Here is a 22873-nt window from a genome sequence, read left to right on the forward strand (position 1 = left end):
GAAAGCAAGAAAGGAGCTGTATGATGGTTGATGTGGGATTGCGCATTTGTGATTTAAACGTGCAGTCAGCGTGTACAAGGTATAGGGCACAACCGTGGGAAAGTGAAACCACCGTGCGGGGTCTCCGTCCTTGTATTATTCGCTCGCTCGTAAGCAAAGCTCTGATCCAGCTGCTTTCTCTTGATTATTGATCCCATCGACTGAATGCATCATTTTGATCACTCGCACTCATGCCATGTCAGGAGCAACATTGAACGCGTCCGAATTAGTATCGAGCGTTGATGCTCTAGTGAAGACCGCTACATCAAACCTCAGTGCGTCACAAGACGAGATCATCAAAGTACTTGATCAATTAGCGGTTGCTCTCCGTGATGGTGAGTCAGTGTCGGCCGTGACAATAACTGATGTCCAGTGGTTGTGAGGGACTCGATGGGTGGATCAGTGCTACCAGAAGTCCTTGTTAACATCTTGAAGGCCGGAGAGGGAGAACATCCATCTGAAGACGTTGAGCGTCAGGTTGGTCGAGTCGCAGCAAATCTTGTAGTAGACCATGGTGAGTTGCTATGCGATCGGCAATCACTGATATAGCAGATGAGAATCGTAGTACGCTCTGCGAAGCTGGATATATCGAAGCCGCGCTATCGGCTTCTGCTTTCCGCGATGTGAACAGAAAAGGTGTCACGCCGGCTTTGCAAGCTCTGGTCGCAAGCTTTCACAATCTGGTTGTTGACGGTCACAGTGAGTGTCTTGTGAGGCGTAAATCTCTGACAGGCCAGGTATGTGCGTGGAGCATTTGCGTAGGGATAGCAATCTTCGTTCTCTGCTTCAAGCCACCGACACCATGACAACACTGGTCAGCCAAACACCAAATCCGGACGACGTCTCGCTATTGGTAACCCGATGGTTGTGGTCAATAATGCTGAATGTGCTCTCAGAGGGTAAGCGCTCAGATTCATATCATAGCTAATGTCGTAGGCACTGGTCTAGAAACATCAGCAGAGTCAATCGCTCGTACTTGTGCGGCAGCTGTGTCAATGTGGCTGCCACTCGGACGGACAGCAGCGAGCTCCGAGGAATCAGCAGAAGTCGAATCCCTTCTCCATTTCCTCTCTTCGGCATGCTCCATCTTTGGAACCTGTTTCTCCGTCGATGTTCCTCCCGTGGACGCTCTTCGGTCGGCAGTGACGTCCGCGGACAAATCGCCGGCTGTTGAAGTCATGTTGGACTTTGTGGAATATGGCTCTTTTCCGTCGCAATGGAAGGAAGCGATGGAAGAAGAAGGATCGGATGAGGAAGAGACTCTCGATTGCGGCAAGATTTTTGGCACGGCCAAAGCGGACATCATCAAGGCTCTCGTCGCGATCAGTTGTGGCTTCAAGGACGGAGCTGCTCCGTGTCCGTACTGGAGTCGAATGAAATCTTGGCTGGGAAAGGATATCGCAGAGAGGAACGATCTCGTTGACTGCGCACTTCTGAGTTATGGAAATAGCATTCAAGATGGTAAGTTCGACCAGCACGACATATCTGACTTCGCCTTACAGACTGCAAGGCTGTTGCACTTCTCAATGGCGAGTCTTCAATACTGCCTGTGATCACACGCCTACTCGATCCCTCCACTCCCGCTACAACCCAACATTCTGTCATCGGTTTAGTCCGGAACCTCTCCATCTCGTTACGGAACAAAGTGACTCTGACTCAAGCGGGAGTCTTAGACAAGCTGATGGAGATGAAAGTCTGGTCTTCTGAACGGGATTCTCTTGGCTCCATACAAGGAGGAGTAATCAGCATCGTCAAGAATCTATGCAGAGATGATCGTAAGTTCCCTCAAAGTGATCAGGGGCTAACAGATCTCTGGTAGCCGACAACTCTGAGCACTTTGTTGCCAATTACAAAGAACCCTTGCTCGATTTGCTGGGACGATCGGAAGACCCAGCGATGCGGTTTGAGGGCACTCGAGTCTTTGTCAACGTGATCAAGAGCCTGTCAAGAACTGGTTTAACGGATCTGGCGGACGAGAGGATCGTTCGCCTGCTTGTCACGATGCTCCGAGACGGTTCTCAGTACGTCATCTTGCAAAACGAAGCCATTATTGCATTGTCATTATTGGCGACATTTGGACCAGAATCGACGGGTGAGTTGGCCCATTTGCGACGGGAGCTGATGTCAGATGCGCTTGTGAAACTCAACTTGGAGGATGACCACGGCGAGAGCGAGTCGGGGTTGCAGGTACTCCAACGGATGTGCGATGGTGAAGACTCTACAAGACAGGAGATAAGACACAACGCGGAGACGCTTATGAACAAATTATGATATAGTAGACGATACCATGCATGTGCTGTATAATCGCCTTGATCCTCTAGATACAAGGTGTGGGGATGTACTGTTATATACAATGAGGGTATATATAGATGTGGACAGAGTCATGCCAGGAAACGTTGAGAAATATGGTCGGGCACTACCCGATGCTGACCTTGGGTGCAGACTGGGAAGTCAGCTCCAGTCTCGCACATGGATCACTCACGGAATATGAGTTTGTTCTGGCGGATGATTGGTATGTTAAGCGAGATGACGAGATTGATTGACCGATTTTGGGCACTGACGCAGTCACAGCATGATGACTTTGTCGTGCCATCAAGGGAGTAGGAGGTGAGATTAACAGTTTTGACTTGTCCTTCCCGCCGTTGGAAGTGCCGAATTCGCCGAAAGTCTTGGCGCTCGCTCGGATTGACGTCGCGGGATTGCTCAAGAGACTAGCGCTTCTTTCGGTAGGTCGCCTTTCTTCTCGACTGGGAGTCGGAGCGTAGCGCTTTTTGCCTGACAATATCCACGGATGTCGCAAGGCTGGCTGAGGTTTGAGCCGTTTGTCGGGATCCCAGGTGAGACATTTGGCGATAAAGTCGACAAAGAGCTCGTCATCGCACTTCAAAACGGCCGCAAGCGTTTTCGTACCAGGGCGACGGCGACGGCCTTTGGCATTAACGAACGGTCGAGGCGAACCAGTGGCATCTGATGTCAGCGTGGACCAAATGTGGGATGACTTACCAAAGAACAGCTTGCGCCTGGAAGCTTTTTCGACGACATAGCGATCAGGAACACCGAGAACTTCCATGATGCAAGCGAGCTGTTCATGCTCATTTTCACCTGGGAAGATGGGAACACCCGTATACAGCTCCGCGAGAATACAACTGATTGTCAGTCTTATACAAGATACGTGTGGCTTACCCAACACTCCACATGTCAATAGCCATCGCATAGTTCATACCGAGAATTACTTCTGGGCTGCGATAAAACCGCGATTGGATGTACGTGTAGACTAAAGAGGTCAGCGATACACGTCGTATGTCAGCTCACCTTTCTCGGTCTCCAAGCAGCTGCTGCCGAAATCGATGACTTTGATGCCGCTCCTTGCCGGGTGACACAACAGAATATTCTGCTTGTTAGCGGCATTCGATAACAAATTAACTTACCTCTGGTTTCATATCGCAATGTACGATCCGATGAGACCGCATGAGCTGTAACGAGGCTAGCATCTGAACGGTAAATCTCCGTATCAAGACTGTTGAAAAGCCCGCAAACTGATTGGCCTTGATGAGCTCGTACAGGTTGATGCTCAACAGTTCGGTGACTATGCACAAGTGACTTCGGAAGTAGAAGTGATCGGTCATCCGAACCATGCGCTGCTTGTCCTCCGGATCCTGCAAACTCGTCAGCACACCAACAGCATGATGAACTCACCCATTCCACCAATTGCTGCAGAATCTTGACTTCTACCAGTGCTTGAGCGTGGAACCGTTTCTTATTCCGGATAATCTTCACGGCCACAGATACACCCGTCTTATGGTCCCGGCATTGAACCACTTGTCCGAAAGAACCTTTGCCAAGGATACCAACTACCTCGTATCGGTAACAGAGGTGATCACCTTCAACCACGAGATAATCGCCGCGTTCATCATCATAGCCATGGTTGTACGATGCTCCACTGGCTTGTAGCGGTCGCTTGACAGAGTTCGGAGGAGGGGAGTAGTAAATCAGGTCAAAGTCTAAAACCTCTTTACGCTCGAGGTCGGACATAGTCGCAAGCGATCTCGACACGAACGCCCGTTGTGATACCGGCTCAGCAGGGGGAATATCTTCTGGGAATTCGTTAACGTCTGATAGATCGTCCTTTTTACTTGTAAGCGCACGCTGACGACGCCGCTTGATATACGCGGCCATCTCAGCATCTGCCAACGACTCCTCATCGTCTGCTGGACTAATTGAGGGAGATTCGGCAGCCAAAGAGGCTTTACGGAAGCTGGTTCCCGGGGCACCGACCGAGGAAGAAGTGGACATTTTGGAGGTGCTTGGTATTGACAGCTTGGAATGCAAAGATTTGGACGGTTTGATAGGCGAATTCCTGCCGGATGATGTTCCATCCTGGGAAGTTTCTTTTGTATCTCGGCGATCAACTTTGAGATCTCGAGAAGTCCGTTTGGCGGCGGCGGAAACTGTCAACGCGGTAACGGTAGACGAGGGAGGACGAGGAAGTTGACGACGAGATGGAGGAATACCAGGTGCAGGATCGCGTCGAGCGGGCGGATCGATAGGGCGGCTCATCATTCGTTTGGTCTCCTGGCGTGTTGACATAGGGGCGAGAAGGTGAGCACGATGCGCACCCGAGGTCGATTGGCGTGGGTTTGAAGTCTCCACCACGCCGAACTCGTTCACTGGGGCTCGGCTCAATTCCGCCATACTAGAAGTACTGCCGAGTGTCTTGCTCCGAGCGCTTGAAAATGATGGAGGGGGCATTGCGATAGTAGCCGGAGATGGCATCCCTGGTCGACTGGCCATCCGAGGAATTTTGGTCGGTGTGACAGATGGTAGATCACGAGAAGAGCCAGAATGTCGCAGATTGCCCGAAGTTCGCGCGGGTGAGCCTGCGATGGCTGGCAGACGTTGCTCTGTTGCTCCGTTGACTGTCGACTCGCTGCGACTGGAAGTTGCTGATGATCGAGAGCCAAGCGAGCGCTCGAAGGAAGACTGGTGTTTCAGAACGGCAGTAGGCTTGGGGATAGGGAAATCACCCGATATTGACAAAGTCTAAAAGATCAGCGCTGATCGACGAGCCAAGACTTACCTTTCCACGTTTTCTGCCGGTCCAGCCTGTACTTGCTGGTTGTTCGACTTGCATTTCGACAACTTTGGGAGGCGGGTTGAGCTGTTGCGAAAGACCACGCTTAGAGTTGCTACTTCGCAGCATTGATGGGAGATGCATCCCAAGCACCGACTTGCGCGACTGTGACCCTGGAGCTCCCCTGTGATCAGCGGATTTTGGAGTCTCGGGTACCTGAATTGCAGCTTGTTTGGTTTGCGTTGAAGAGGAGGAGGTGCGACGGAAGAAGGGGATGGAAGATGGGGTGAGTCGTTTGGTCGCAGCTGCGGCAGATTTGCCTGTCGCTACAGGTGTAATGCTTTGTGGAACAGATTCGCTCGAGTCGTGGCTTTGTAAGCCAGGTGACAGCAAATCCCCTTGATGGATTTCTGACCAAGCGGTCTGAGGGCTGTGATGTCCGTCTTCGACGGAGGGCACAGGAGAGGAGTTCGACTTGAGGTTAAGGGCAGAGGAGAAGGACCATTTCTTGTGCATTTTGGGCGGTGCGAGAGGTGAAGTGGCCAAGGCGGGGGAGTGAGGAGATGGATCACGCACAGGCGCAAAGCTTGCAGCATTGAGTCCTTGACGCATGGACATGTATCCTTTCGGTAATGGTGGTACAGGAGGAACCACTATGCCGGGGTCTTGATCGGGCAGATCCGCAAGATTCATTCCTGGCGAGGACATATCACTTCCCCCACTCGATCTTCTCGGTTTGGAGATGCCATCTCCTGATGATGGCGTGGTTGATGTCGTCGGTAGGGAATGAGAGTCTCGCGACGTAGGAGTTCCTACGTAGCTGGCGGAGGACGATGACTCTCGCTTGGCTGCATTGCGGCGAGGAACAGGTACGGGTGGAAGATCTTCCCCGATATCTACCCAGTTGTTGAGAGGAGAATCTGAATCTTTCAAGCTTCCACTGCTTGCCTTGGACGTGATCTTGGGTCTCAACTTCCCGTCTGAAGGGGAGCTGGGCCGTGAAACGGCACCTGGTGTCCCGGATGAGGACTTTGTTCGGCTCCTCACCTTTCCAGGAGTGCCAGTCAGTCCATCGAGTTTACGTAGAGCTTCGGCAGTGTTCGGGTCGACGTCTCGGCTGATCTTGGGGTTGGATGGCGTCGTCTTCAGGCGCTGTGCGTCGTTTTGTTGTGGCTTAATCGTGAAGGACGAGTTCGCAGCAGACGCGCTAGACGGAGGTGTGCTGGAGGAAAAATTGTTGACCGATCCAGAGCCCCGCAAGAATTGGTTGATCGACGCAGAGGAAGGACTAGGGGGTAGGTGAGAAAAATCCTTGACTGCGAACTGTTTAAGGATGTCATGGGATGTACTGTGACGAGAAGGGTTTGGGGGTGTCTTCCGACTATCGCGAGCAGCACGATACGTGGCACTTTGAGGATCGGCCGATGTGGGAGGTTGGGGAAGATGTCCGGCGGCTGCTGCAGCAGCTGCTGCCGCTCGTTCTTGTCGTCGCGCATATATTCGAGATCTGGCACTACCAGGGGAGATGGGAGAATTGGCTGTTGGTGGAGATAATGGTGCAGGCGGTGAGTTTGGCTCAGAGGTCTCCAGAGTCGCCATGCTGAGCGACGCTGCGAGTGCAGCCTCCATGCTCGTGTCAAAGTTAAAGTCGGCAAGCGAATTGAGAGAAAATAGGGAATCGTCCTTGGCTGTCGTGTTCGGAGCACCAATAAGCTCTCGCGGCTTCTCCCTCGCTGGTGACTTCGTTGGTGGTCGGGGAGGGACGTCCGTATTTGACTCGGATTGAGGCCTAGTTTCTCTGTCGAAGCCTAATCCAAATCCTTCTTGACTACTTGCCCATTGCGCGTGTGACATGGATGGTACCGGTGGACTACTTCCGAGATTGAAGGGCATACTCGGCGTACGGAGATGCTGGTGGTTTGTGGTCGCGCCCCAGCGTGGAGTGGCAAGCTCCCCTACGCCGATGAGCGCACGTCGATCGATGTTGGAAGGATCTGGTTGTAAGGGACTCGTTGAGGCAGAATGAGAAGGTTCGGGAGGAGAGTGTGGTGCCGAGTTCAGATAGTACGAGCTTATTCTAGAGATCAGCTAGGATAGTTTTGCGTGCACTCACGAAGCGCGTGTATCCTCTTCCGCCATAAGCGTAGATTGGCGCCTGTCCGACGGAATAGGTGCGACAAACGCTGGAGCTAAAGGCGGATGAGATGGCGGATGAGGGAGCGGCCGGGAAGACCGGCGTGTCTGAAATAGATGTCAGTCGAAGATTTGAAGAGTAAACAACTCACTGGTTCGGTAACGATTCTTCTTGATTCACCCCCCTGACCAAGTCCTAGTCCTCCATACCTGTTCTCGCTTCGCGGGCTGAGGTCCAAAGCTGCAGGAGCTGGAGCTCTTCTGCCTCGAACGGTTGAGCTCATGGATGAGATGGAAGCGGAACTAGCTAGCCTTTCTCGTTGTGGAGAGAATTGAGGAGGTTGCAACGTGTGACTGGGTGAGAGTTGAGAGGTGATTTCGCTTTGACGTTGCGGTGAGTTAAGGTCGGACCATGATGGATAGGCAGGTTGAATGACATCTTCCGAATATCCGTCGTAGAGTGATTGCCTTCTGTACGCGTTGTTGGAAGGACCCGCTTGTGGTGGTTGAGGGTTCATTGTGACTGAGCACTCTGCATAGATCAGACATGGTACGGACTTTGAGGTGTTTAAAACTCACCTTGGCGCGTAACTTGGTCACCGAGAGACCTGTTTGACCTGGTGGACTCTGTCGGGCGCTCATGCGGTGGTGTTTTTCAGGAGGATGTGCTTCGGAGGGAGGTATTTTGGAAGACCGGGACGGGTGTAGAGGGACCCAAGACTGCTGGTGTGTTTGTTGTTGTTGTGATGATGGTAATACGAAAAGTTATCCCTTGCGTAGTGACCGGGTCTCGGTGTCGGTCCAAGCGGAAACGGGTTGATTCTCTCACATTCAATCATTCGCACTCAACGTCACACTCACAGGCTCACAGCACCAAAAGTCATCCTCGTACCGCACAGTGGCACTCGGGAACCATCACCCTGCGCCACGTGCGCGTATCAACGCAAAGTGGCCATTAAGGTATAACACCATATAATACACCCTCCATCCTCTACATGCATATGTATTGCTGCGAGTCCAGGAAATCCCTTTCTCTTCATTACGCATGCATATAGATCATACACCTGATTATCCCTACGATATATGCTGTTCTATGTCACAGCGAGTGATTTAAAATCTGAGTGACGTGTCATTGTTTCATCCGTCTTCAGCGATCACGTGACGTGACCTTGCTCCGTCATTCCAGTTCCCAAGTATAAACAACACAACATTCAAAGACGACAACAACACACCCATTTCTCACCATCATCATTTCCACCTTGTACATATTGGATACTTATTATACCTCTGCATCACTTCGGGCAGTCATGTCACTTGCCTCTCCTATACCTCGTCTCGACCGGCCTGTCTGCCAAGAGGACGCTTCGCTCTCCGGTTCCGATACCACAGCAGCAAGTCAAAGCGATAACGAAAGTTCAGATTCCTCCGATGAAGATGATGGCGTTTTCCTTGGTCCTCGTCAGCCTAGCGAATTGCAACTACTAGCGAAGTTGTCCTCATCAGTGCTCTCTCCGCTTCCAGCCATCCACCGTGTCAAGAAACGGGACTCTAGAGAGTTTCTCCGACGGAAAACCTTACTACTGTCGTCGGAGACACAGCCAAGGGAAATCAATCAGGATAGCGATGACAGTGATTGTTCATCGTCACCGCGGGTAGATCCAACATCGAGTCCGAGTAAAACGTCAGAAGGATCAGATCTCACTCTTCGCCTTTCATCATTTCATCTTACCACTCCTCGGCCGAACAGACCAGAGTCGCCTCTGGATGATGTCGGGAGTGACAAGGAGAATGTGCCCATCAAACCTATCGATAATCCGTCACCGAGCAGAACAGGAAGTACGGATCACCCAGTATCTATCGGCCAACATCTCACAAACGTAGAGGATAGTGATGATGGTGAGTTGATGAAGCCATTGCGCACGCTGACCTTTGCAGAATTCGCACAGTTGGATATGGGAGGACTCCGGCTTTGCGATTTCTCAGATCCAGAAACTGGTTTGGAAGAGCGAGAAGGCGGACACGAGGTTATTGCGTCGGCGTCTCTGCAACATGTAGAGCAACTCGGAGAGTCCCTCGAGGGAACAGTCTCACCTAGAGCGACACTGTCGCCTTCTTCCACCGATGACCTCGACTCCCCACTTCCCGTCGCTCGAGCTGGACCGGTCGTTATCCCCGTCCTTTCTTCCCATCATTTCACTTCCATCCGTGCCGAGACCGGATCGCCCTGTCGACCTCTCCCTCCTACTTTGCTCGAACCGCCTATCGCCGAATCGACTGACACTTTGGTGCAATTGACAGCAATCGATAGTCCCGTCAAGGACTTACCGAAGACTTCAGCAACGCCCTCCTGTGCAACTCCCATGCCACCTCCCGAGCTGGTACAGAGAGGGGCCAAGCTGTTGAAATTCTCGTCTGTCAAACCTCCAACCCTACCTCAGCCAACCAACTCTACCGCTCGTGCATTCGCTATCAGAGGACAACTCGACTCCGCTCTTACAACTAGGAAAATCAGCTCCATGGGTCCTCCTCAACGATCTGTTTCGTCCTCATCTAGTACTTCTTCCACGAGCACGAAACATACAGAACCGAAGAGGACTTTCAAAAAGCCCCTAGCTAAATCGCCTGTTGGTCCTGTCGTGCCACTGGCCCAGTCCACCAACCGTATCATCCCCCGGCCAGCTCTGGTCGCGAAGTCTTCTATGCCACGTCCAAAGATCAATGCTTTGGTGAAACCCGCGCCTCCTACCTCGTCGATTCCATTGAAACGACCGATACCGCAGCCTCAACACGTCCGTCCGATGTCGATGGTGCAACCTATCACGTCTCGATTACCTTCCGCTGCGCCGCCTTCTAGGCCGACGTTAGGTCAACCGTCTCGCATTTTGAGAGAGACACAAATGGTAGACATGCAGATGGCTCCGGTGTTTTCTATAGGTGTTACTGGCGAGACGCAGTATATGACGCGTCCGAGTTTCCACTCTCCCGGTAGACTCGGTCTCCTCAAGAGGTCGATCATAGACAAGGGCACGCCGAAGAAGGTGAGTCGAAATAAAATGTGAATATGCGCTGACGATTAGCTTGGTACACCGCTACGTTTCGGCACTCCGCGACAAGTGCAATCTTTCACACCGATGATGGCGGCTTCCATACCGGAGCCAATTCACGATGTCTCATCGGTTCCTGAACCCATAACAGCTGGTCCGCCGTCCAGTGCAACAAGACAGGCAACAGAGAATACAGCTTCGTCTCCGACGCCTGTACGAGGGTCAAGTGAAGATCATGAAGAAGTGTCTGTAGCACTAGATAAACCCCCTTCGTCGCCGAAATCTCCATCGCCACGCGGTAAATCAGTGAGACGTCCGAAACGAGCCATCAAGCCCCCTCCCAAACCTACGGTCACGCCTACCATAGCTCCCAACATGTCTGAGAAAGAGTTGAAGACGGCGACTCAGCGAAATACTATGCGAAATCAGGTTTATCACTGCGCCATCGATCGACAAATAATCCGTCAACCGGGACCTCGACCGCCAAGTCCCACCTCAAAGATCCGCACAACAGCTGAGAAAGACGAGGAAGAGAAGAAGAACGCTCGGGAGGACCGAGCGAGACGGCGAAAGGGTGAAGAGGATAACGGTCATGTGGAACGACCTGCGATCGAAAAGCTTACACAGACGCGAGGACCGGGCGACGAAGAAGATTTCGTGACTCCAGCTAGACCGACGAAACGAGCCAAGACGGACGACAAGTCGGTTAAATGGGATAGAGAGGTATTGATCGTGCGAGATGATGGCACGGTCAGACCGCCATCAAGTAATGGCTTTGAACCGACATCGAAGAGTTGTATCAAGACCAAGGTAAGTGTGATGATATGTGTCACGGCAATTACCGACTGTCCCGCTGACACGGTTCCAGATCCCCCTGGATAAACATGGCAACGTAATAGAATCTCATCGACCGGTTGACAATCTCAAGCGAACACGGATAGTCGTGACAGCGATATTTTATGATGGGGAGGAACCCGTTCCGGCGCCTGCGTCAGCTACGAGGTCGAAGAAGAAATGATCAATTGTTGTATACACCACGTTAAAATGCATCATTGTTCCTATAACACTACGTGACTCTCGTCATCATGCCTCGTAATCCTCACTGTAAATCGCAATCTGGCCGCGTTTGTCTCCTCGTCGTATTCGTGCAGGCGAAATATGTTTTGATACAAGGTTTCGTACGACCGTATTCAGAGTGACCGGTCCACAAGCTGATTGTCAGCGATCTGTCAGTGTAAAAGTAAACTCACTTGTTACAATCATGCTTCCTTGAGCTATCTCGATCTCCTCTTCGACTATTGCGGAGAGCTTGGGCTTTCCTGCTCTTGCCATTTCTGACATGATACTCATAGCCGCGTAATCAGCTTCGTCGATCCATAATCCCGCATCACCAGTCGGATCAGAACCCGCATCTTCCAACAGGACCATACTCTGCGTTCGTGACGTCCTCGAAAGAATCTCACGGGCTGAATCTCCGCCAATCGATTGTGTGTCGTCAAAGAACATTGACGGGCTCGGAGATGGTGCAATGCTGCGTCCAGAACCGCCGCCTCCAAATGGATCATAAAGTGCGTACGTTGAATCGGCGTATGATCGGTAAGATTGTCGTCGGTCGGAATCGGACGTGAGCATGGGTTGAGATTGTGGCATATACAGACTGTTGGAGGGCGAGTGATCAACCGCGAGGTTTGATGACGATCGCTCGCCTCCGCCTTGTGTGGAGAAGTAGCTGCTTCGAGGGTTGTGCTCGCCTCGAGCTGCGGCGACATACTGTGCTTCCGCTTCGTCTTGGTATGTGGACTGTAGTCGAGTCGGTGGGTATGTCGGCGACTTGACCATACGAGATTTGGTCTTGGTCTCTCGACGTGATTTCGCCCGACGTACTTTGCCTTGCTGCTGGAGGGTTTCGGATAGGTGGTGTTCTGCCGGATCGTTGACGTCTTCTTCGTCCTCATAATTGGTCAGATCGATCACGTCGGCATAGTTTGCGGACAGGTGACCGTCAATGGAGTCGTCCGCGTCGATCGGAGAATCCATACTCATTTCACTCGTAACGGAGTCTGATGACCCTCGTCTTGTGTGACCACCTCGAGCGAAACCAGGCTGGGGCGGTGCAAACTCGTCTCTGATCTTGTTGGCGTTGGTGACGAAGATGTCGATCTGGAGTTGGTTCGCCGGGACCATTTCTTGACATCGACGGAGCTGGCCAGCGACCCATGCTATCTCTGCGTACTCTCTCACTACCCAGCAGAATCGTATCCTTTGTATTCTGCCCGCTCGTTGATTGATCAAGCGACAGACGTGTTCACACACGGCTACACCGAAACTGACTCCGGACCCACCGCAAACAACCATCACCGAGGAGTGGTTTTGCCACCGGACTCTCCCTGCAGATCCCATGGGCCCATCGACCCAAGCTCGAATGAAGATAGGAGGGACCTGCACACCCGTTTCGCCAGCTCGCATCGCTCCCATTGAGACCCGTTTGTCCTTTTGGCTGGTGATGCCGACTGCGGCAAGCGATCTTGCCCTGACAAGGTTGAACAGTCGTCGGGTGAGCCCCTTTCTTGCTTTGACAAGGAGCACGATTTCGGTAGGATCGGTGTTGGTGATAGTAAAAGGGTGACTCTGAAATTTGGACAGATCGGGGAGGAAGAGCAGAACGCTTTGCCCGGGTGACCACTGAAATGGACGAGCCACATTGATCGTGAGACGAATGGTACGGGATGGTAAGAGTTGAGCTTGAGCGTATCCGACGGGAATGGGCACAGGTGTGAGAGGCGGCGGGAGAGCAGCAGCCGGAGCTGGGGGTATCGAAACGATGGACTGCTGTCGTAGATGGGGGTCATTGAGTGGCTGGAATTGTGGATCGTTGTAACGTGATTCGTACGACCCGAGAGGTTGAAGAGATCCTTCGTCGTAACCGTACTCTGACCGTCTGCCAAAGTCCAGTGCTTCGGAAGTCGGTTCGGCAGGCGGTCGAGGCAGGGTCTTGTCGGAGTAGACGGGATCGTAGAGGGAGTGATTATTTCGCTTGATATCTTGCATGCCGTAGGAATTGTCGCGATACGGCTTCCCGGCCACCAATGGGGCGTTCTTCCTCTTGCCAAATAATCCGTTGATCTTTGCGACGCGAGCAAAACGCCAAGCTCGTTCACACGCCCACAGACCTCCAGCCCCCGCCATCCAAAACCATAAGATTGGGTGGTGAAGGGCTGAGCATGCAAGGGTGAGGATGACGAACACAACGTGAGAGATGTAGAAGAACTGTTTTGTTGTCAGCGTCATGAGTAGACGTCATCACTCACCTCATAACCGCGCTGCCGTATCGATTTCAGACTCAATGCCATCACCGCTGTCATCGCGGCATATGCGATCACTCCGAAGATTAACCTTGGGCTAGTCCAGAGGAGAAACCACACCGCTCGTCCGTTCCGTTGATCTTGGAAAAGCTGAATTGTCCAGAGTACGACATGAATTGTGGTGAAACCCCATACCAGCCACGCGGAAGCACGATGGAAAAGGGCGAGTTTGTCGGCGAAGAGGTGAGTGAAAGGGCGGATCGCAAAGACGGCGAAAGGAGGAGCCTTGAGCGCGAACAGGATCACCAGGGGGATCAGAGCGAACGCCATGTAGCCGAATCGAGAACCGGAAGTCCAGAACGCTTTGTTGATGGTATAGGCCACATATCGTTTACGGAACGATGACGAAAAGTCGAGGATTGACGAGGATGGTCGAATGTAGTCGGCACCGAGAAGAGCGAGAACACAGGAGACGATGACGATGATAGCGATGACCACCAGTAAGCTGTTGCTGGGTAAAGCCCTGCCTCTTGCACCTCCGGCCTTTCTTCTGCCGACGGGTCTTCTTCGCATCCCCCATTTGCTGAAAGCGGCGCCAAGGGATCCACCAGAAAGCTTCAGATGGTGCGATAATGCGTAAATCCCTGCAAGGAGCGCGAATACCACCCAAAGAAGATAGGCGTAACGGTATGATGGCCAACTGCAGGTTGTAAGCGATGGACGGGAATCAGAGTAACTCACCTCAGTCGGTGGGCTACGAGATACGCAGCAGCGTAATCGGAATCAGACGAGGTGGACGATATTGTGGGATTGATCTGAGGCCCGTCAGCGTAATCGACGAAGCAAAGACTTACAGGTAAAGCACTCGTTACGGATCCTGTTACTTGCGGCGCTGCCGCGTTCGAGGTGACATACTTGTACGGAGGGACATAGGCTGTTGTCGCGATTACGGCGGTGGTCGCTCCGACGACTGTCATGTTGAAACTCAACTAGGCCGGCCACTGGCCGGCCGATGTATTGTTGCTTGCTTCCGTGGAGGGAGAGTTTGCGATATGGATGGAGCGCTGTGAAGAGCCAAGTTGTGAAGCTCTTGCACAGGGTTTGCGATCAACGAAGCGGCCAAAATGAAGATGTATTGTGAAGAAGTGATCAAGATGCAACATGAGATCTCGACTTCTGCGCGTGACTTTTTATTTTCTTCCGGGTGTTTTGGAAATGACCTCATTCGTTGTTCTTCTTCTTCGTCTCATTCTTTCATCAATGAGCCATGAAGTAGACAGGCCAGTCCGCTTCCTCGCTTTCGGGAACAATGTCTGCCGCAACATCGACCCGCTCGGCGCTCCTGTGATTCAAACTCCTATTGACATCACCGGAAATATCGATTGCGGGGAAATCATTTGGCACGGATGGACGTGTACAATCGCGAAGGGTGGGTTTGTCGCCGAGACGAACAGTGCTGATTCTTCCAGCCGAAGACTATTATCATGCATGGGGGACCGACCCATTGGTCTCCGAGACTACGAGCGTACTACCAGTCGATGCAATACGACGAGTCATTGGATTCGATAGACCTGTTGGTTTTTTGCACCTGGATGGTCGCGTCTCGACGACCCACGGCATCAAAGGTTCAGGGACATGGGATGATGTTGCCGTGACTGGCCTGGGGGCGGTGTATGCTAGTCGATGTGAGTTCCACATGCTTGCGAGTGGAAGCTAATAGGGTAGCCGATAGAGTGTATCTCTTCGAAGCGTTGGACGATTTGATCGAGGGTCGTAGTCCGCAGGGACCGCTTCGACATCCCTTACTCACTTCTTCCGTCAAGCTTTACACGACCGAGTCTCGAGTCCTCGCCCTAACTCTCGGACCGACGCCGCACCTGTTCGAGCTTGTCGATGTTCGCAGCCTTCCACCTCGTCAAAGGAAGACCGATGAGCCGATCAAAGTGCAGCTGCTGGAGGAGTTTGAGGGTTTGGGAGTTCAGACGGTAGTATCGGGTTCGGCAAACCGCTTTGGCATAATTACAGAAGCAGGCGAAGCGTACCTTTTGGGCAAAGGTGATCCGGAGCTGCTCGACTTTGGGGATGAAGAAGTTCGCCTGATTGGCATAGGATCAGACTTTGAAGTGGTGGTGACGGTACAAGACGTCTTTGTACGAGGTGCAAGTGAGTCATGAACGAGTCAAACATGGCTGACGGCAGATGATTTCGGGCAGTTGGGCAAGGCCGGGGAGCGTAGCTCAGACTTCACGCGCTTGGACCTGCATCACGATGTGGACAATGTTATCGATGTGCATACATCGCGATGGTCAACTATTCTAGCTATGAGATGAATGATCCTGCACCTTTTCGGTAGCCATCTATGATAGCCTCACAAGCCTTGTCAAAGGCATTGGTCATCCCTGCTTCACCCTCTTCCGGGGTTAATAACACCAGTTTGTCCCCCCAAGCCCCCTTCAACGGTCCCTTTTCTACATCTTGGAACAGCTCGTTGTGCGCCTTGAGATACCCAGGCCAAACAATCTTGTCAAAGTATTCAGGGGGGTCGACCCAGACGCCGCCTGCTGCAGCATCATCGGGGTCTGACTGGTCAGCGGCGTCCAGAAATAGTCAGAACTTACGCTGAAGCACATAGACCTGTCTCTCTTCTCGTCGACTCTTCAGCACTTGGTATGGGACTCTCAGGAATATCTGGATATCAAGGTTGTTGACGACATCCTGGCCGTTAGCGAGGGTTCCGGTACTGAGAACTCACTTTATCGTAATACAAAACGAACCCATCCACTAAGAACCATACTAGCTCGATACCTTGTTGCGCCTGATCCTCTGCTAGAGTCTCGAAAGACCTCCTCCATTTGTCGTACACGCCTTTCGCTACCTGCACTTTCACCTGTTTGTTGAGATGGTCGTGAGAAGCATGTTTAGGAAGATTGCCGGTGTGCCTAATCTCTTGCAGGGTAGAACGGAATTCAGGCCATTGAATACAAGTTTCAGGATCATCCCAATCTTGCAAGTCGGGGTAGCGAGAAGAGTACGGTACTTTGTCCTCAGGCTGGAGATGTCAGCTCTCAGACTGAACCTTGGCCACTTACGGGACAGAAATCGTCTTGGTGGATAATTGTCGCTCCTTGAGGTAGAACGTTACGGATATGTTTGGCGAGGAGGGTTTTGCCGGAACAGCTCGCCCCGCTGCGAGGTATCAGTGGGCGTGTCCGCTACGAGCTAGACGACTCACCCAATGCCCACGACCACCAGCTTTCTCCTTAGCTGCGCTGACATTCGTATGTAATGGTTGATGTCGAGCTGATAAAGTGTTGGTTGTTGTCGTCGGTGTGAGATAACTTTGACCTCGCAATAATCTCCGTCGGAAGCGATTAACCGATGACGCCTTCCAACGTGGGTGACGATCATCTCTAGCCGTTACTCCTTCCACCGAAACATCTGCGATGGTCACCTCCATGCATGTAGGAGGGAAACCGACGTGGTCTCGCACCCCCACCCATATATAGTAGTAACCTTTGAGGTTGAATTTGGTACATACCTTGCGGTCGTGTGACATGGGCGGAGGGATGAAAATTATTTCCTTTCTACAGATCTTCATAGTTGTTTCACCTATTTCACTGTAATTTACAATGTTATCATTTAGATGTGTACAGTATCTACAATAGAGCATACCCAACGCACGTCGATAATACTATGGAGAAACCTGTGGACACCGCGGAAGATGAGAGCTGGGGAGAGATGACCTCGGAAGCCATTAACAAGCTCTTGGTGAGTCCCGGCTGCGAGACATCAATCGCTGATCACACATAGCTCGTCAATGCACCGAGCAATGTCTTCCTGCGTCATCCATTGTTCAGACGTATCTACCTGTTCTTCTTCGTCCTCACGACGATATTCATCCTTGTGCCGATGTGGACGATCATCTACCTGTTGAGGGGCAATCGACCTCGAACGAGCTGGACCCTGGAACGATGCCTGAGAGTGAGGTTTAGTCGGAGACTGTGTGGTCTGGTAGCGAGATGCGAGCTGGACTATTTGGGCAGGGATCTCAGCGTGGATTTGGTGAGTGACTTACGGGGTGTGGAGCTGATGTATGCAGGATCCGACGACATTAACTCACTCACATCCGATCACTATCCCCCCTGCGCCACCTTCACTTCTTCGAGGTCATGCTAAAGAGACCCTGGCTCAGTTGCACGAGTCCAGAGGATCGTGGAACCCCCATTTCATCCATCGACTGAAACGAGATGACCCGAAGGCTTGGGGACGATGGAATGCGGAGAATGAGCGGTCGACGAAGTATGGATTTGAGCAAGTGAAAGCGTTTTGGTTCACGGGGGAGAAGGCAACGCCTGACGAAGGTGGGTGCTGTGGAGACTGGGCTAAGCTGACTAGAACAGGTCCAAAACCGAGACTTCCAGGAGATCCTGTCATGATACACTTTCACGGCGGAGGATACCTTTGTGGTACCGCTGCGGAGACTGATCTCACCTCGTCGATATGTAAATCGCTTGTCAAGCATTCACCGATACATCACGTTCTTTCCGTCGACTACCGTCTCGCGCCAACGGGTCCTTGGCCGATCCCGCTCCTCGATGCGATAACGACTTACTATCACTTGGTCAAGGTGGAACATATCCCGGAGAGAGACATCGTCATTGGAGGGGATTCGGCGGGAGGTCATCTTGCGCTGGCCTTGGTCAGATGGCTGAGAGATTCGGGGTCAGGGGTGGGGTTGAAGATGCCTCGTGGTGTGGTGTTGATGAGTCCCTGGAGTGATGTGGGTTTCACCAATGCGTGGGGAGCAGAAGCAGTGAGGTACAATGCGGATTCGGATGTCGTGAGTGACCTATTGCGTCGACCCAAGCTGACACACTTCAGATCGAGGACACCTTTGGACCATTTGCATGTTCTTTGCTGCTACGAGCGCTGCCAGCTTCGACGATCCACACTTCGAGTTATCTTTCCCCAGCCTCAAAGCTGTTACCGGCGAAACCAAACGGTCCAGACTCGTTCGAACACTTCCCACCAACTTACATCGTCTATGGCGATGCCGAGAGACTCGTTACGTCTATCAAGATCTTATGGGATAGAATACAGCTCTCTCGGCAGGACGAAAAGACCGTTGTTCCCGATCGGCTGTTTTGCGGACCTGATGCTGTGCACGATTTCATGATCTTCCCTTGGATGGCGCAAGAAGCTGCGATGGTGTACGAAGACCTTGACGTGTGGCTGCGAGAGTTGCTTGCGGCGGACTTGGGAGAGGACGACGAGGAGGAAGAGATCCCCACGTCCCCTGAAGAAGCTCAGAGCCCGGATTGGAAGGATATAGCGTTGCAACGACGACTCAGTAGGAAGAAAACCAGAGAGAGTATCAAGTCTGCCAAATCACCAACCATGGGCCCTGTATCGGATGAATCGGGTGTTATGCGCATGGTCGAGGATATGAGAGAGGAGGGGATGAGGTGGGTCAAGGAGTTTTTGACGACTATAAGAACGTGCTAAAGGTGTGCTTAAGTATGATCGACGTTCCGGCTTTCGACTTGGATCTCTCGCCGTTTGTGCCACAGCATGAAGATGGAGAATATGACTGGGAAGAGGGACAGAAACCTTGGTACGAGATAGATGGAGGTGGATCGGAAGATTCAGGTGACGACGCGATGGAAAGTCGGAAGAACCGGTAGCATACAAGCATGTAGCATCTATCTAGGTAGCATCTATCTGGATATTCTGATCTGACGATCGTAACCCACGCTTAGGACCTCCCAATCGCCATCGTCTGTAGAGACGACATAACAATCTCTGACGACTTCGCTAGATGCTTGTCCCAGATCTTGTGCACCGTGAATCTTGACGCTGGAGCGTGTTTCGCCGCTAAGCGAGATAAGGTTGAGGTATCCGTTGGGAGTTGTGGTGCTGCGGAATCATATCAGCGATACTCAACATTTGAGGTCACTCACATCAGCGCTGACCCGTCAGGTAGCCAAGCCATTCGAGGGAGTACGAAATCATCTCCCTCGCTTCCTGTCCAGAGACATGCGAGTCGTTCCGTCTCTTCCGGTTCCACCCCGTATATCAAGATCCGTTCGCCAGCACCTCCTCGATGATCTCCTGTCTGACAAGCGATAACTCTACCGGAGGGATGTAATGCGAGATTCAATACCGCAAAGCTGACATGGTTGTCCATTGGATGGGGGTTGAAGCTCTTCGTTTTGACTTGCCATTGTCCTTCAGTGGACGAGGAAGGGAGTCTGACATAAGTGAGAAGATGGGATGAACGAGTCGTGTACATCAACCATGATGATTCGGGATGGAACAAGATCGCCTCGGGGTTGGAATCAACTTTGATCCTGTGTACTTCGGTATATCGCAAATCTGGATCACAAGCGAGTTGAGCATCATCCGTTTCGTCGAGAGGGATGTCGTCTTCGGTAAAAGGTGGAGGATGAGCGGACGAGGTCGCTTGGTAAATCACGATGTGGTGGTCGTATGATGCGGTGGCGATATATTGGCCGTCGGGAGAGAAGGCGACTCGGACGACGAATTTGGACGATGTGAAGGTTTGTGATGGTTGATCGGTGACCAGGTCGGTGAGTACGGTTCTATATGAGTTCAGCACATGTCGCAAGGTTGGAGGTACTCACGTCCCGTCCATCGATCCGGTGAGGAGATAACGAGGGTTCGTAGGATGCAGAGCGAACGCCAAGATTGCTGCTCGATGGGGTTGCAGTATCCGCTCGACCTGTGGTATGTCAGCGAGCTGCGCCTAGACTGAAGACTCACCTCGCCCGATTGATAGTCTATGATCTTGAGCGACTTGTCCACGGAGGTGGTGATGATTTTTGACGGGTACGTCGCTTGGTATCTGGACAGCGATAAGCCCGAGACAGACATCGTACACTTACGAAGCGGTCGAGGTGACAAACTCCCTCTTGGGGACTTTGGCTTGTCCGACCGTCAACAGATTCGACGCCGAGATCCCTTCCAAACTCCTCTTTGCTCCGGACAGTTTCACATCCTCCTTCAATGTCAATTTCATGACGTCTTTGGTCGTCCATCCTCTCCAGCTTCCATCGTCTACAGGAGCCATCTCTTCATCTTCTATAACCACCGCATCGAGATTGTTAACGAGCTGTTGCGAAGCCCAATCTTCTACCAGGGTGCGCAAGTCTGGGTTGGGCGGTTGTGAGGGGTCCGGTGCAGGGATGTGGGAAGCTTGGAGGAATGGTTCGAGAACGGAAGGGTAGTTGGTCGCGAGGTAGTGCGCGATGAGACTTTGTATTTGATTTGTAGAGCTCATCGTGTTTGATGTGATTAGGTATATCATGTTGCTGCGACGATGCAGAAATAGATACTTGACGAGGTGATCGAGCGAAGTGGAGGCAGCGTCACAGTGACGCGAGTTCGTTCATTATCTGTCTGCAGCAGAAATACCTCACAAAGCGTCCCTCTGTTCGCCTCAGTGGGTACCCAAACCTGTCCATTACAAGAACTATGCATGTATATTCAATCTACAACAACAGGATGCACAAATGGTCACGACTAGAAACTCAACTCATCCTTCTCCTCGAACGGACTACGCAGACCACCCGAGTTGATCAACTGATCCGAGGTCATCAACGCAGGAGCTCTCAAACTCTTCGGCTTGCCCTGCTTCATCTTTTTGATCGCTCGGGTCTTGCTCGGTCCTTCATCTTCGCTATCGCTCCAGCTGGACAGGTTGGTGGATTTTGAAGAGTTCTGTAATCCTCCGATGGGGAGGGGAAGCGCTAATGGGGATTCGATGGGTTTGGGAGGGGAAAGCGGCATTGCAAGAGACGCTCGATCTGTCGTGCTTGGTTTCGGCGAGGAGAGAAACATCTTTTGTACGGCGTGAGGCGGTGGGTTGAGGGTGGAAGATGATGATTGGGAACGGGTAAGACGAGCAGTGGCGTGGGCTGTGGGCGGGAGTAGTTGAGGTTTGAGGGGTGTCATCGTGAGCGGCGATGTGACGAGGCGAGGGGAAGTGGGTGATGGTTCCGCTGCCGAAGCGTTTGCCTCCTCTGCTTCGGCTTCCGCTCGAAGATCGTCCGCTGTGAAACTTCTGCCCCGTTGTAGCAGACTTGATGGACGAAGGGGTTTTGACGAGGATGAACGGAAGGAAGGTTTGCGTCGGAGAGGAGGGGCGGGAGCGGTAGGAGATGCAGGAGTGAGTGTGATGGAGGTGGAAGGGCCGGGAGTGCATAACGGTTCAGAATCGAGTCCCGATCCGACTGAGGATGTCAGTACGGTATGATTCAGGTTGCGACTCACCTGAGGTTGACCGTGACAAGCCGAGAAGGAGAGGTTCTTGCTTTGCTGTGTTCTGCAGTGTGGTCGATAATCTGCGAGGTCAGCGTGGTCACATAAGAGGTAAACTCACTTTAAAGCCCGCCCGATATCGTTGGATTGTTGTTCTGCTGGCTCGGCTTGATCCAAGAAATCCATACTATCCATTCTTCTCAATCCTGGACGATGTTGTCTCTCCTCTCGTGTCATCTTCCTCTCTTCCGCATCGTGTCCAAACTTGCTCTCAGCGAGAGCAGTATCGAACAGCTTCTTACGCGTCGCATCCCACGAGTGGGTCCAACCGTCGTTCGAACAATCGGAAGTAGGGGAAGATTGACGTTCGGACTGATTCCCCCTGAACGCGTAGTTGATGATCTGGTTGGTCAACTCGTCGATGACGTTGGGTGGCGGTAATTCTCCTGGTGGGTAGTGTGTGGATATAGGTCGGAAGGGGTGTATCAACGTGGACTGGATCACGTCGAGTTCCTCCTCTGTCCATTCTGGCTCTACTTTCTCTTCTTCTTCTTCCTCGTCACGACCTCGCTTCGATCCGACAGTGTTGAAGATGGACGATTCGTCGAGTTGCATGAGGTCTGTGGGGAGTTTGTTCTCTATTCCCGGGTGGTAGTACTAGTAGGAGGGTCAGAGTGGTGCAGTTGATACAGCAGAACAAGATCGCACTCACGCCAAACTCATATGGAAGAGGGGTATGAGGTCCGGGCGTCACGGGCGCAGAGTCACCCGAGTCGGTCCTGGTGAAACGTCAATGGGGGCGCAATCGAAACTGACGATGCACTCACCTGGCCAATGTCAATCGCGGTGGGAGACTGAGATGCATGGTGATCTTGCGTCGTGATGGTGTCATCTTGGCGAGTGTACTATGTGTTGTCAAGAGAATGTACAAAGTCAAGATGTCAGAAATGAAATCAGACGCGAAAAGGAGCGGGGTGGTCCGAGTGCGAGTTACAAGGGGCAAG

General features: G+C 52.2%; 10 protein-coding genes across 10 annotated transcripts; 5 read left to right on the forward strand and 5 right to left on the reverse strand.

Moving 5' to 3' along the window:
• Positions 1-235: 235 nt before the first annotated feature.
• CI109_104225 (uncharacterized protein) lies at positions 236-2310 on the forward strand (the record flags this gene model as incomplete). The annotated part of the gene is made up of 6 exons (XM_065967449.1): positions 236-314; positions 413-553; positions 619-738; positions 976-1500; positions 1542-1814; positions 1859-2310. 6 exons carry the CDS (start codon positions 236-238, stop codon positions 2308-2310), a joined length of 1590 nt encoding a protein of 529 aa, XP_065823521.1.
• A 145-nt stretch (positions 2311-2455) lies between these two features.
• On the reverse strand, positions 2456-7761 carry CI109_104226 (uncharacterized protein; the record flags this gene model as incomplete). Its single annotated transcript, XM_065967450.1, has 6 exons — positions 2456-3059; positions 3223-3313; positions 3468-5043; positions 5117-7181; positions 7224-7351; positions 7396-7761. 6 exons carry the CDS (start codon positions 7759-7761, stop codon positions 2456-2458), a joined length of 4830 nt encoding a protein of 1609 aa, XP_065823522.1.
• Positions 7762-8550: 789 nt separating this feature from the next.
• Positions 8551-10302, forward strand: CI109_104227 (uncharacterized protein; the record flags this gene model as incomplete). Its single annotated transcript, XM_065967451.1, has 1 exon — positions 8551-10302. One exon carries the CDS (start codon positions 8551-8553, stop codon positions 10300-10302), a length of 1752 nt encoding a protein of 583 aa, XP_065823523.1.
• Positions 10303-10377: 75 nt separating this feature from the next.
• CI109_104228 (uncharacterized protein) lies at positions 10378-11305 on the forward strand (the record flags this gene model as incomplete). Its single annotated transcript, XM_032004033.2, has 2 exons — positions 10378-11097; positions 11156-11305. The coding sequence occupies 2 exons, from the start codon at positions 10378-10380 to the stop codon at positions 11303-11305; spliced, it is 870 nt and encodes a 289-aa protein (XP_031861635.2).
• Positions 11306-11370: 65 nt separating this feature from the next.
• Positions 11371-14566, reverse strand: CI109_104229 (uncharacterized protein; the record flags this gene model as incomplete). Its single annotated transcript, XM_065967452.1, has 4 exons — positions 11371-11498; positions 11634-13410; positions 13596-14172; positions 14331-14566. The coding sequence occupies 4 exons, from the start codon at positions 14564-14566 to the stop codon at positions 11371-11373; spliced, it is 2718 nt and encodes a 905-aa protein (XP_065823524.1).
• A 283-nt stretch (positions 14567-14849) lies between these two features.
• CI109_104230 (uncharacterized protein) lies at positions 14850-15763 on the forward strand (the record flags this gene model as incomplete). Its single annotated transcript, XM_065967453.1, has 3 exons — positions 14850-15018; positions 15065-15274; positions 15339-15763. 3 exons carry the CDS (start codon positions 14850-14852, stop codon positions 15761-15763), a joined length of 804 nt encoding a protein of 267 aa, XP_065823525.1.
• Positions 15764-15908: 145 nt separating this feature from the next.
• On the reverse strand, positions 15909-16865 carry CI109_104231 (uncharacterized protein; the record flags this gene model as incomplete). Its single annotated transcript, XM_065967454.1, has 5 exons — positions 15909-16150; positions 16208-16277; positions 16342-16632; positions 16679-16775; positions 16822-16865. 5 exons carry the CDS (start codon positions 16863-16865, stop codon positions 15909-15911), a joined length of 744 nt encoding a protein of 247 aa, XP_065823526.1.
• A 417-nt stretch (positions 16866-17282) lies between these two features.
• On the forward strand, positions 17283-19273 carry CI109_104232 (uncharacterized protein; the record flags this gene model as incomplete). Its single annotated transcript, XM_065967455.1, has 5 exons — positions 17283-17357; positions 17400-17651; positions 17782-18429; positions 18471-19054; positions 19108-19273. The coding sequence occupies 5 exons, from the start codon at positions 17283-17285 to the stop codon at positions 19271-19273; spliced, it is 1725 nt and encodes a 574-aa protein (XP_065823527.1).
• Positions 19274-19306: 33 nt separating this feature from the next.
• Positions 19307-20889, reverse strand: CI109_104233 (uncharacterized protein; the record flags this gene model as incomplete). Its single annotated transcript, XM_065967456.1, has 6 exons — positions 19307-19505; positions 19550-19964; positions 20128-20191; positions 20234-20331; positions 20373-20389; positions 20495-20889. The coding sequence occupies 6 exons, from the start codon at positions 20887-20889 to the stop codon at positions 19307-19309; spliced, it is 1188 nt and encodes a 395-aa protein (XP_065823528.1).
• A 242-nt stretch (positions 20890-21131) lies between these two features.
• On the reverse strand, positions 21132-22761 carry CI109_104234 (uncharacterized protein; the record flags this gene model as incomplete). The annotated part of the gene is made up of 4 exons (XM_065967457.1): positions 21132-21933; positions 21991-22526; positions 22582-22648; positions 22697-22761. The coding sequence occupies 4 exons, from the start codon at positions 22759-22761 to the stop codon at positions 21132-21134; spliced, it is 1470 nt and encodes a 489-aa protein (XP_065823529.1).
• Between the last annotated feature and the right edge of the window lie 112 nt (positions 22762-22873).

This window comes from Kwoniella shandongensis, chromosome 7 (genome assembly GCF_008629635.2).
Source record: "Kwoniella shandongensis chromosome 7, complete sequence".
NCBI classification, from domain to species: domain Eukaryota; kingdom Fungi; phylum Basidiomycota; class Tremellomycetes; order Tremellales; family Cryptococcaceae; genus Kwoniella; species Kwoniella shandongensis.